The 11,097-nt window shown below is 35.1% G+C and overlaps 1 protein-coding gene, 1 long non-coding RNA gene and 1 pseudogene across 2 annotated transcripts; all 3 read left to right on the top strand.

The window, feature by feature from the left end:
* Positions 1-4,342: 4,342 nt before the first annotated feature.
* Positions 4,343-10,071, top strand: LOC140954669 (uncharacterized). The gene is made up of 3 exons (XR_012168113.1): positions 4,343-5,288; positions 9,540-9,605; positions 9,884-10,071. It is a non-coding gene; the product is annotated as an uncharacterized lncRNA (long non-coding RNA).
* On the top strand, positions 6,028-7,799 carry LOC140954715 (uncharacterized; annotated as a pseudogene).
* LOC140954714 (uncharacterized) lies at positions 7,860-9,494 on the top strand. Its single transcript, XM_073405385.1, has 4 exons — positions 7,860-8,191; positions 8,264-8,363; positions 8,474-9,239; positions 9,475-9,494. The coding sequence occupies exons 1-4, from the start codon at positions 7,881-7,883 to the stop codon at positions 9,492-9,494; spliced, it is 1,197 nt and encodes a 398-aa protein (XP_073261486.1). The 5' UTR covers positions 7,860-7,880.
* Positions 10,072-11,097: the final 1,026 nt, after the last annotated feature.

Below are 11,097 nucleotides of genomic sequence, written 5' to 3'. Positions count from 1 at the left end.
CCGTTCATCATATTTTTTCCATCCGGGTTGGTCACCCATTACAATGAGACCACATTTCATATTTTTTCCATTTTTGGGTAGGTCACCCATTACAATGAGACCGCACTTCATATTCTTTCTATTTGGGTAGGTCGCCCATCACAACGAGACTGTTCATCATATTTTTTCCATCTGGGTAGGTCACCCATTATAATGAGACCCCACTTCATATTTTTTCCATTTTCGGGTAGGTCACCCATGACAATGAGACCGCACTTCATCATATTTTTTCCATCTGGGTAGGTCACCCATTACAATGAGACCACACTTCTTCACATTTTTTCCATTTTGGGTAGGTCACCCATTACAATGAGACCACACTTCACATTTTTTCCATTTGGGTCGGTCACCCATACAATGAGACCAGCATTTTTCTAGGGTTCGTCACCCGTACAATGAGACCAGCATTTGTCTAGGGTTCGTCACCCGTACAATGAGACCAACATTTTTCTAGGGTTCGTCACCCGTACAATGAGACCACCATAGGGTTTGTCACCCGTACAATGAGACCAGCACTAGGGTTCGTCACCCGTACAATGAGACCAGAATGAGGTCGCCAGATGGGATCTCATGTAGCTTTGGTTAAAGGGAATCGCCAGATGGGATTTCAGGTTAACCGAGTTACACATATTTCGTTCCATTGAATGAGGTCGCCAGATGGGATCTCATGTAGCTTTGGTTAAATGGAATCGCCAGATGGGATTTCAGGTTAACCGAGTTACGCATATTTCGTTCCAGTTGAATGAGGTCGCCAGATGGGATCTCAGGTAAACCCAATGTGTGGGCAGGTCGCCCGTGAAAATAGACTATTGGGAGAGTGTGGGTCGGTCGCCCGTGAAAATAGACTGGGGTGAGTATGTGTGGGCAGGTCGCCCGTGAAAATAGATCAGTGTGAGTGTGTGGGCAGGTCGCCCAAGATAATGAAATCATTTTCCTTTTGTTTTCTTTACAAAGCTTACTATGCAAAATTTTGAGGAGTTTTGCTTCGTAAGCATTGTAAAGAGGGGGCATCTGTTGCTACCCAATTTTTGACCCATGTTTTGATATATTTTCAAAAAATCCAAAAATAGAGAAAAACAATGAAAATCCAAAAAATATGTTTTTTAATATATTTTCGTCATTTTAGCATTTTCAACGTCGTCTAAAAAGGAATTTAAATTGTTAAAAGATTTTCAAACGCGTTCGACTTTTCACGCGTCATTTTTAAATCGTTGATTTTCCGCATTTGAGTCGACGTTGATATTGCTCGTTTTCAAAAAATACAAAAAATAAGAAAAATCAAAATTTACAAAAAAGAAAGAAGTTGAGGGACCAAGTTGAAAAACCTAGCAACATTTTGCCTATAAATACTAGTTTCCTCAACACATTCAAGTGGGGGCAATTTTGAAATATCAAAAAAAATACAAAAAAAACAACCTAACCCTGAACCTATCTCTACCAAGCCTGCCGCCCCCCTCCCTTGGAATTTTGTTTCCCGAGCCTTCTTCTCCTGAAGCCAAAACACAGCCGCCCTGACCTTTTTGCATTTTTGAACACCGGCCAAACAACCCCTCCACCATTTGATTTTTCAGTTTTCTCTTCTTCCACCCGAGAGCAGCCCCCATTTTTCCAAACAACAGCCCCCCACCACTTTGATTTTTTTTTTAGTTTTCTCTTCTTCTCTACTGAACCGAAAGCCCTCACCTTCACTCTCCCCTCTCAGCCGTTCCTCTGGACAACCATCAACCCAGAACTTTCCCTCTCAGCTGCAGGAGCAAGGGACGAACCGAACGGAGACCATAGCAGCCTCCTCTGCAATCTTCTTCCTTCACCGGCCATCGCTGCTCTCTTCTCTTTCCCTCTCCCCCACCTGGCCGACACCACCGATCTGCTCGTCTTCTGCCTCCCGCAGCAAAGACGACCCAGCAGCAGCTCCTCCACCACGCACGGCTGCACCCGCAGCTCCGGCCTCCAGCCTTGAGCCACTCCTCACTCCACAGCAGGTCGGCCACAGAAGAAGAAGGAAGAACAACGGCTGGAAAGTAAAACGGAAGCAGACCCGAACGGTGGAGAAAATAAAACAGATCTGGAAAACTAAGAAAAATTAAAATCGACTGCTGTGTTGTTCTTTGATTGATCTGCAGGTTGGCGCCGGCGAGGAAAGAAGGAGGGAAGAGGTCGTTGCAGACCCCCCCTGTTTTCGCCTTGTTTTCACGGGGCGCGTGAGATCCACGCGCCACCACTGCCACTGCTGTCCCAGCGGCTTCGCAACACTGTTCCGGCGAGTTAGAGGTTTCCAGCACTGTTCCGGAATGTTTTGGTTCATTTTGTAATTTCCAAATTGTTTTAATGTAATATTTTATTTAGTTTTGAGTTTTTTGTAATTTGTATTTGTATTATGGATGTAAAAGAAAAGAAAAAACAAAAAGAAAAGAAAAGAAAAGAAATAAAAACAGTGAAAGTGTATGTGTGTGGTTGTATTTGTTTTATGAATTTGTTATTTTATTTATTTTATTTTTTCAGGATAAAATTGCAAATATATTAAAGAAGAATTTAATATTTTGATCGGATCACGGTTAAGAATTATTAACTTATACGTAAGTGATATTTCTAATTTCCGATGAAAAGATAATTATTAAAACTTCTTTAACACATCAAATTCGTGAAGCAGCTTGCCTCAGGTAGGGTGCGTTAGGGGCGCTAATACCTTCCCTAACCACAACCAGTCCCTTACCCACGATCTCTGACAAGACCAGTACATCAGGTTTCCTAGTAGCCCTCAATGAATTACTAGGTGGCGACTCCAACGAACCGAATTCAAACACTACACAACAGAGATAAATCGCCAGCCGATGCCGCGCGCTGATTTTTTTCGGGGTGCGACAATTACCATAATCTCTGTCAATACTAGTGCATTAGTGTAGTTCTTCATTATGTTGTTTGATCTTATCTGCTGCTGATCTGATGCCTTTTGTTTTGAAAACGAAGCTGGGTTAAGACATAAAGATTGATTGTTGATGATGTTCTTCTATCATAATATCAAACCAAATTCACATGATAATTTTTGAAGTTAAGCAGATTCATAATCAGGTTACTGATTTCTGTGTTTCAGGTTCCTGTTAGATACCTTAGGTTTATTTCATTTGACTGAGTCTACATACCTATGCATTGATTAAGTGGTGTGTATTGATTCTCTTGTATCAAAATTTAAATATGCATATTTAAGTACTGATGTTTAAATGTTTTGTTTTTTGTCTTCCATTTGCTACTTTTAGTTGGATTCTGTTTGTATCCTAATTAGTGGCTTAATGTAGGCACAATCTACTGATTTATCGATAAAGCAAAAAATTAAAAAAATAATTAGGACAAGAAATGGTTTGGATTCTGAAGTGACTGTTTTACTTTAATGGAAAAGAAACAAACTATTTCATCACAGATAACGTAAACTTCTTTACATTAAGACAAAAAAACTGTAAAGAATATAGATTTTTTATTATTATAAGTGATAGTTTTTAATTAGAATGAAATATAATAATATTGTATAATTAGATTACGACAAATTAATGCAAAATATAATGATATTATAAAAGCCTTTAATTTCAGTCATCTTTGCTGTCGTTTCAAGTCTGAACAGAAGAAACCATGGATCATGTTATGAGTCTCAAGTGTTCTGTTTTTAGGTTAGATCTTAGAAGAAAAAAAATTGTTATGAGAAGACAATTGCCATGAAAATATGAAAACTAAACGGTACTTTAACTTGGATATGCTTTCTGTTTTTCATAGTTTAACTTAGATTTGTTTTAAAGACTAGCAATTGATAAAGCTGGATGGGTTTAACATACTGTTTATGTTTTTTTATTTTCCAGCAATATGAATGGCTTAATGGATCACAATATAAATCAATAGAGTTGGTTAAGTCTGATTGGGTTGCAACAAGGAAATCTCCACCTTCGGCCATTGATTATTGGGGCTTTTGGTAAGTCTATTTTGCTCCATTTTTTGATGGTTGCTTAATTAGATTATGCTTAATTTGTCTACTGGGCATGCCTATTGTAATCTTTTCAATTACTGAATGTATTGCTGTAAATTAAAGCAATCTTTTCAATTAATGAATGTATTGCTGTATATTAAAGCACAGACGTCAATTGTTTTTCCTTCCATTTCATGTAGTAATAAATAAGAATTGGATTGAATAATTTCAAGATAAAAGAGACCTAAAGCAACGTTTTTTCAGGAAGAAATAAGACCAAACAAGATTCTTGATTTATTGATGCACATGCAACAATTAATAGCACCAATCTCTTTTTGCTTATTTGTTGAGCCATCAAAGGACACTATCTGTGGGTGATTTTCGTTTTTCCAAGCTTATATTGGAATTCCCGAAGACTACAGTACTGTGTGGATGTTAATGGGAGCACACGTATAACCAGTTTAACATAGAAATAATAATAATAATAAGAAGAAAAAAAACAATTCTTGAGTTTTGAGAACCAACATCTATGGACATCAAGCAATTACCAGTCTGCTTGGTCATTAAATTATATGCCATATTCTAATTAGTTAGGTAGGTTTTTTTGTTTTTTTAATAATCAAATCCCCTCTTTTCATGTGCTTTATTTATAAGAGATCTCAAGAACTTGAGTACTCCACATAAAATCAAAAGGGTAAACTGAAGAAAAAGGAAAAAAAAAATAAGGTTCCCCATTCAAGAGTTACTAACTAGTGAATTTTATTGCAAGTAATGATTTCCCATTTGAAAAGGAGATGTCTGCTTTTTTCTCCTGCTAAATTCCAACAGATTCCAATTAGCTAGCACATATCTGGAAGACCTTGTCTTCTGGATCATTTCAAGCTTTTTACACAAAGCAAGCATCCGGTCCCTCTGTGCATTTTATTTCCCTTCATGTCTTTCCACCCTTTCAGACGCATCCTTGGAATCAAAACAGGGGCTATTAAATTAAATGAAAATTTTCAGGTTATATCTAAAATGAAAAAATATTTGTTATGAGAAGACAAGTACCAAACAAATATTAAAATTTCATTCTTTAACTTGTATATGCTTTTTGCTTTTCATAGTTTAACTTGGATTTGTTTTAAAAACTAGAAATTGTTATAACTTGATGGGTGTAACATACTGTTTATGTTTTTTTTATTTTTCCAGCAATATGAATGGCTTATTGGATCACAATATAATCCAATAGAGTTGGCTAAATCTAATTGGGTTGCAATAAGAAAACCTCCACCTTGTGCCATTGATTCTTGGGGATTAGGTAAGTTCTATTTTGCTCTATTTTTACATGGTTGCTTAATTATATCGTGCATGATTTTTCTGTTGGGCATGCCTATTGTAATGTTTTCAAGTAGTTGGAACTCTGCCTTTCATGTGGTACATATTTTATTTTAAAGGATTGTTTAAGTACTAGTAGTTAAAGAAGTATGCTTATTTCAAAAAATACTTATTGGTGTTGTCATGTTAATTAGATTAACATGGATGATCGATCGTGGATGTATCGTCGTCTTATGGATGGTCGCCTTTGTCCTGAATACATTACCGGTGTTAGAAGATTTATCAATTTTGCATTTTCAATTGATAAAAATATATCTGGGGGAAAAATTAGATGTCCTTGTGTGAGGTGCAAAAATCAAAAAGTTTTTAAAGGAGGATGATGTTTGTAAACATCTATTGACAAAAGGTTTTTTACCTTGTTATGAAAATTGGACTGTACATGGGGAGCCTTATGTCGCAGAACCAATATTGGCTGGACCTTCATCGATTATAATGAGTCATGCTGTGAATGATGTTTGTCTAGAGAATCCATATAGGAATCTGGTTATGGATGCAATGGGGGTTGGTGATGCATTCTGTAATGATAATGTGTCTAGTCCTGTGGTAGCTGGAGAAATTCCAAATCCGGAGGCAACTAAATTTTTTAACCTTTTGAAAGCTGCGGAGGAGCCGTTGTGGATGGGTGTACCAAGCAATCCAAATTATCTGCTTGTGTGCAATTGCTCAATATGAAGTCAAATTTAAATTTGACTCAGAATGCCTTCAATAATTTTATTGACTTTACAAAAAGTTGCATGCCTAATGATGAAAATTTGGTTTCAAATTTTTATGATGCCAAGAAATTTATGCGACCACTTGGACTTGGTTATGAGAAATATGATGTGTGTCCTAATTACTGTATGCTGTACTATGGGGAAGATGCAATGAAAATAAATTGTGATTTTTGTGGAAGTTCACGATACAAACCTAGAAATCCAACTAGTAAAGGTTCCAATAAGGCGGAGAAGCAACTTCGATACTTTCCCTTAACACCAAGGCTTCAGAGACTGTTCATGTCTCCATATCATGCCAAAGATATGACATGGCATCATTTTCATAATTCTGATAATGGGGTTATGGTGCACCCATCTGATGGGGAGGCATGGAAAGAGTTTAATCGTGTCCACTTAAGCTTTGCATCAGATCCGAGAAATATTCGGTTAAGGTTGTGCACTGATGGGTTTTTGTCCATTTGACATGTCTTCAAATACATATTCTTGTTGGCCAGTAATTGTAACTGTTTATAATTTGCCTCCGTGGAAGTGCATGACTAGACCATTCATGTTTTTTGACAATGATGATTCCTGGGCCAAAGAATCCGGGTAAAAAGCTTGATGTTTTCCTAAGACCTTTGATTGATGAGTTAAAGAATTTGTGGTCTGTTGGTGTTGAAACATATGATGTATACAGAAAGGAAAATTTTCAATTAAGGGCAGCTTTGATGTGGACAATTAGTGACTTTCCAGCATATGGCATGTTATCGGGGTGGAGTACTCATGGAAATCTGTCTTGTCCTTATTGTATGGAGCATAGCAAGGCTTTTAGATTAAAAAAATGGAGGGAAAACTACATTTTTTTGATTGTCATCGACGATTCTTACCTATGAACCACCCATATAGATTTCAATCTGATAAGTTTTTGAAAGGAGTAATTGAAATGCTCCCTCCTTTACCTCGTCCATCTGGTTTGGAAATGTTAAACGAAGTGTCCATGTATACTGAGGGACATAATGGAGGTTCATCATATAATGATAAAATTCCTGGCTTTGGGGTTAAGCATAATTGGGTGAAGAAGAGCATTTTCTGGGAGCTTCCATATTGGCATACAAATTTGATTCGTCATAATCTTGATGTCATGCATGTTGAGAAAAATGTCTTTGACAATATTTTTTATACAGTTATGGATTGTCCGAATAGAAGCAAGGACAATTTAAAGGCTAGATTGGATATTCAATTGTATTGTCAGAAGCCAAATTTGCATTTGCAACAAGATATGAGTGGTCGGGTTTACAAACCTAAAGGCACTTATTGTCTACACAAGAAACAACAACAAGAAGTCTTGTCATGGATGAAGGAATTATCATTTCCTGATGGTTATGCTTCAAGCATTTCAAGATGTGTGAAAGAGGCACAATGTAAGGTTTCAGGGATGAAGAGTCATGATTGTCATGTCTTCATTCAAAGACTTCTTCCAACCGCTTTCCGACCTTACTTACCTAGGCCACTGTGGGAGGCATTAACTGAATTGTCCGTATTTTTTTCGAGATATTTGTTCAACAAATTTGAATGCCCAGCACATGGAGTTAATGCAGATGAATATAATTGAAATAATTTGCAAACTTGAAAGGATTTTTCCTCCATCATTCTTTGACTCCATGGAACACTTGACGATACATCTACCTTACGAGGCAAAAGTTGGTGGACCAGTTCAATATCGATGGATGTATCCATTTTGAACGGTATGTTTTCATACTATGTTAATTTTATTAACTTTTGATTTTTAAAAATAAACTAATTGACATAAATGATATAGGTATATGTTTTATCTGAAGAAGAAAGTGACCAATAAAGCTAAAGTTGAGGGTTCCATATGTGAAGCATACTTGATTGATGAAATTACCAATTTTGCATCTCATTATTTTGGTGATGACGTGCAAACAATTTGGAATCGAGTTCCACGGAATGATGATGGTGGCCTTAGAAGTGTAGATGGATGTCTCTCTATTTTTTCCTATCCAGGGAAAAAATTATCCAAAAGATTTTATAGAAGGCAGTTGTCACATGCTGAAATGCAAATTGCGCATAACTATGTGATATTCAATTGTCAAGAACTGAAGCCTTATTTAGAGTAAGTATGAAATATTATTTTGTATTAAATTTATAATAATTTGTTATTAACTTTAACATTTTAAAATTTTAGGCAATGTCGACAAGAGCTAAAGTCACAACAATCACATGCCAGTGATGGTGAAATAGAAAAATTATGTGAAGCAATTTTTCCAAATTGGTTAAAAAATAATGTAAGTGTTGTAATAAAATTAATTTATATTTTTATGTCAATTAGCTACTTTAAAAATATTATTAATATCTTTTAAATCATTATTTCTTATGGAGTTAACTATTATGCTAGGTGGAATACCAATCTAATGGAATTGAAAATCAGCTCTTTGGACTTGCTATGGGCCCTTCAACTTCAGTGAAATGTTATAATGGGTATTATGTGAATGGTTTTAAATTTCATACTCAACGTTATGGTCGTTTTAAAAAGACAATGAATAGTGGAGTTTGTGTGAAAGGAAGTTGTTATGATGATGATGAACGTGATTATTATGGAATGCTTAAAGAAGTTGTTCGGCTAAAATACTTGGGGAGTAAGTGCAAGTTATTTATGTTTAAATGTAATTGGTATGATACAAAACGAGGGATTAGAGTGCATCCTTCGAATGGTTTGGTTGAAATCAAGCATACATCTCGACTACACGGAAATGAAGATTTTGTGTTAGCACAACAATGTCAACAAGTCTACTATACATATCCACCTGGTAATAAATCATCTGAATGGTGGACGGTTATTAAGACAACTGCTAGAAGTCGTTATAATGTTGATATGGGTGAATTTATTGAAGATGCAAACAATGTGAGATCATTTGATGTTGATCAATCAGATGAGATTTCTCAACCATCTCTTGTCCTTCCTACTCAAACACTTGATGATCCAAATATACTTGTTGAATCATCTCATTATGAAGAAATCGGGCAACATGAATTGATTCAACTTGACATAAATTGGGGAAACAAAGATGATGAAGCAGAAGAAGATGGTGATGGTGAAGAAGAAGAAGAAGAAGAAGAAGAAGAAGAAGAAGATGATGATGATGATGATGATGAGGATGATTGTTATGGTGGTGATGGTTAGGAGTGATGATAATAATAAGTAGCACAAGTTAATTTTATTTCGTAGTATATGTAATGAATTATCTTTATTATATGTATGGATGATTTCATATTATTTGACAATATTTAGGCTTTCAATGTTTTGTTTTATTATTATTTTATTCAAGTGTGTGGTTATGCATCACATTACATAAATCATTTTCATTGACCTTTGAAACCATTTATAACCTTTCAAAGTATCAATCTTTAAATTGTGATTTTGATGTTATATTTTATTTTGTGATTTGTTTTCTTGCTTATAGGTGCTGAAGCGTGAAAGAAAGGGTTTTTCCTACTCAATCTTTTGATTTATAGGACCAAACATTAAGGTAAGCATACTCATAAATTTTGATTTCTGCTTAATTAATTATTTAGAATTTTATCTTTTTTTATTGTTTGTGTTAATTGGCTTATGACAATTTAAACTTCATGGCTGATTTTTGTCATTGCAAAGAATGCTTAATGAAATTGTCTTGATGTTATTTACATATTTGGTTTTGTTGCAGTAATTATTTTATTTGAAGTATAATATTTTTCGGAGTGATGGCTATTATTGTTATGTTGTATATATTCATATGATAATGTATATATTTTTTCTGGTTTTTAGTATGCCTCGACGAGGATCCATATTAGAATCTAGGAGTGACAGGTCCACATCAAGGAGTGACAAGTCCACTTCATCCAAATCATTTCAAACTACATCAAGGCATAATAACAAAGCATCCACAGTTCATCAACCTGTGTATCAGAACACAAATGAGTATTATATACCTCATTTGGGGAGTACACATCCTTCTCAACATGATTATGGAGGGTTGATGCATATCAATATTGTGAGGGATTTCGTTTTCAGGATTTGCTTCAAACTCAAGGAGGTTTCTCTCGAGATAACCAACTTGTTTATGGAGGACATAATTTATATGGGAGTCATGGGAGAGTTGATGGTGATGATGATGATGTGAACATTAGAGATGCAGATGAGGGAGACGGTAGTAATGTGAGAGGTGTATGTGATGAGGATGAAGATGGTGTTCCATCATATCACGGTTCAACATCTTCTCCATACAATTATGATCAAATTGTGAAAAGGAAGGGTTTTGACACGCCAATGGATCCAATAACAAGAAAAAAAGAGCTTTGTTTGTATGGAACAACAGAGTAAGTTCAACTTTTTAATAACTAACTGATTAAGGTTATATTTTCAGGTATGAAAAAAATTACTTATTATTGTATAATTATTTGTTTAATATAAGTTTGTTATTATGTATTTTCAGGTTCAATAATGCATCATGTGGACGTGCAATTGGAGATATTTTGAGGTCCAATTTTAAGGGAGCATGGCACTCTTGGGAAAAAGTAGATTCCATGTGCAGGGATGAACTTTTTAGAGAGTTTAAGGTAAGAACCAACACTAATTGCCATAATATTCTTTTTAATTTTGATCACTTTAATGTAGCATTATGAAAATTATCAACTGAATAGCTATGACTGATTTGTGTTATAATTTGTTCTTATTTCTTGTTTACTCTTTAATATCATTTAATTTCTTTAGTTATTACATTTTCTTGCAAATTCTGAACAAGATAACACAATATGATTAATTATTTATATAATTTGAAATTTTGTGCACTCTTTTTACTTGGTATATATATTATTTGGTAGAAAAAATATTCCTTTTCTGAGGAAGATGAGTCGATTGTTCGTAATATTTGGGAAGATAAGGCTAGGATAGCTTTGAATCAACAATTGACACGAGCTCGCAAGAATGCCATGGCAAAAGAAAACACAACAAATATTATAGATTGCCTTGATAAAGGTCCT

Source organism: Populus alba, chromosome 16, assembly GCF_005239225.2.
Source record: "Populus alba chromosome 16, ASM523922v2, whole genome shotgun sequence".
Taxonomy (NCBI): Eukaryota; Viridiplantae; Streptophyta; class Magnoliopsida; order Malpighiales; family Salicaceae; genus Populus; species Populus alba.
The sequence above is the reverse complement of the archived record's forward strand: the minus strand, read 5'-3'. Positions and strand labels throughout refer to the sequence as shown.

Coding starts and splice junctions, on each gene's coding strand:
- LOC140954714 (XM_073405385.1), top strand. CDS start 7,881: ATGTTTTATCTGAAGAAGAAAGTGACCAATAAAGCTAAAGTTGAGGGT. Junction 8,192..8,263: donor GAACTGAAGCCTTATTTAGA/GTAAGTATGAAA, acceptor TTAAAATTTTAG/GCAATGTCGACAAGAGCTAA. Junction 8,364..8,473: donor CAAATTGGTTAAAAAATAAT/GTAAGTGTTGTA, acceptor CTATTATGCTAG/GTGGAATACCAATCTAATGG.